Source organism: Apaloderma vittatum, unplaced genomic scaffold (assembly GCF_000703405.1).
Source record: "Apaloderma vittatum isolate BGI_N311 unplaced genomic scaffold, ASM70340v1 scaffold7595, whole genome shotgun sequence".
Taxonomy (NCBI): domain Eukaryota; kingdom Metazoa; phylum Chordata; class Aves; order Trogoniformes; family Trogonidae; genus Apaloderma; species Apaloderma vittatum.
In genome coordinates, this window is record NW_009717572.1 from 7,547 (window position 1) to 9,080 (window position 1,534).

Genomic DNA, 1,534 nt, shown 5'->3' on the forward strand with positions numbered 1-1,534 from the left:
AGGAGCCTTGGGTGAGGAGCGTGTCCCGGTCTGGAGGAGCTCGGGCACTAATGAGCTTTTGGCAGCAGGGAAGGGTACTTCAGCGAAAGCCTGCAGGCGCTTGCAGGAGCTGCGGGCGATAATGAAAGCTGCCCTTTGTGCCTTTGTACTTGGCAAAGCAGCTCAGGCTGTGACTCAGGGAGCCCCTGATGCTCCCTGAACTCCCCCAGACTGCCAGCCCTGGGCAGGGGTTACTCCCGTTCTGCCCAAAGGCTGAGGAAGGAGAAAGTGGATTTTAACCATTCATGTCTCGTGTCCTGCATTAGGGTATGTCAGAGGATGTGAATTCAAGCATCAAAACTTTTTTCTGCCCAAACGAAACCTACAACGACATGGCCACCCTCTTCTTCAACCCTCAGGAGTCGGCTATCTTGCAGCTTTTCCACCAGGACGGTGAGTAGTCAGGAGACACAGCACCCCATCCCGTGCTCAGGCTTCAGAGCTTCATCTCGCTTCACACGGCTTTGTCCTGAGAACCCCAGGGCTGGGAGCCCCGTCGGGCCTTCGTGGCTCTGGGGCATTGCTAGCACAGGAGGCGAAAGCCTCCTCCACGGGAAGAAAGGCCCGCTTTTCCTCTCTCTGTCACTGCCTCGTTGTTTTCACGTGTGTCTGGAGCTGTTGTGAGGCGAGGCTGCTGCGAGCTGAGGGGCGAATGGTGTGAGCCGACTGCCTCTGTCCGACAGTCGGTGCCCCTTCAGTCACGGTTCTTCTTGTGTTGCAGGTACGTTCAGCCCAGTCACCCTGTCCTTGTTCTTCCTTCTCTATTTCTTACTCTCCTGCTGGACGTACGGCATCTCTGTGCCCAGCGGTCTTTTTGTGCCGTCACTGCTTTGTGGGGCTGCCTTCGGACGCCTGGTCGCCAACCTCCTCAAAAGGTGCAGCGAGTGTGCGTGTGCGTGCGAGAGGTGCTGCAGACACCCGCTGAGCTCGGCCACATCATTCTGATCTCCGGCCTCTGCCTTTCCCCGCAGCTACATCGGGCTGGATCACATCTACTCGGGAACCTTTGCGCTGATCGGGGCGGCGGCGTTCCTGGGAGGAGTGGTGCGCATGACCATTAGCCTGACCGTCATCCTTATCGAATCCACCAACGAGATCACCTACGGGCTCCCGATAATGATCACCCTCATGGTGAGCGCAGGGTCTTGGCTTTGGCTTCTCGCAGGTTGCTCGCACACGTGCCGGCCCTGAATCGCTGGCCGTGATAAGCCAAGGGGTCCTGTACTTGGAGAAACAACTCGGAAGACCTTCCGTTTGCTCTGCAGGTCGCCAAATGGACAGGAGACTTTTTCAACAAAGGCATCTATGACATCCACGTGAACTTGCGAGGAGTGCCTCTTCTGGAGTGGGAAACAGAGGTGGAGATGGATAAGTAAGGTTGCTCCTCTTGGCAGGGGTGAGGGTTAAGGTTTGTGGAAGGGTTCTTGCTCAGAAGGGAGTGCTCTAACGCTTCATCTCCAACAAACTGGGCCAGTGTTAACGGGATGAGCTTCAA

General features: G+C 56.6%; 1 protein-coding gene across 1 annotated transcript in view; it reads left to right on the forward strand.

Annotated features, from left to right (window-relative positions):
• Positions 1-1,415, forward strand: part of CLCN6 (chloride channel, voltage-sensitive 6) — a gene marked incomplete at its 5' end in the record, with an annotated part of 8,272 nt that extends 6,857 nt beyond the window's left edge. Inside the window, 4 exons of the mRNA XM_009869952.1 lie at positions 304-432; positions 761-914; positions 1,011-1,170; positions 1,305-1,415. Coding sequence (XP_009868254.1) covers positions 304-432; positions 761-914; positions 1,011-1,170; positions 1,305-1,415 — 554 coding nt within the window. The remainder of the gene's footprint in view (positions 1-303; positions 433-760; positions 915-1,010; positions 1,171-1,304) is intronic.
• Positions 1,416-1,534: the final 119 nt, after the last annotated feature.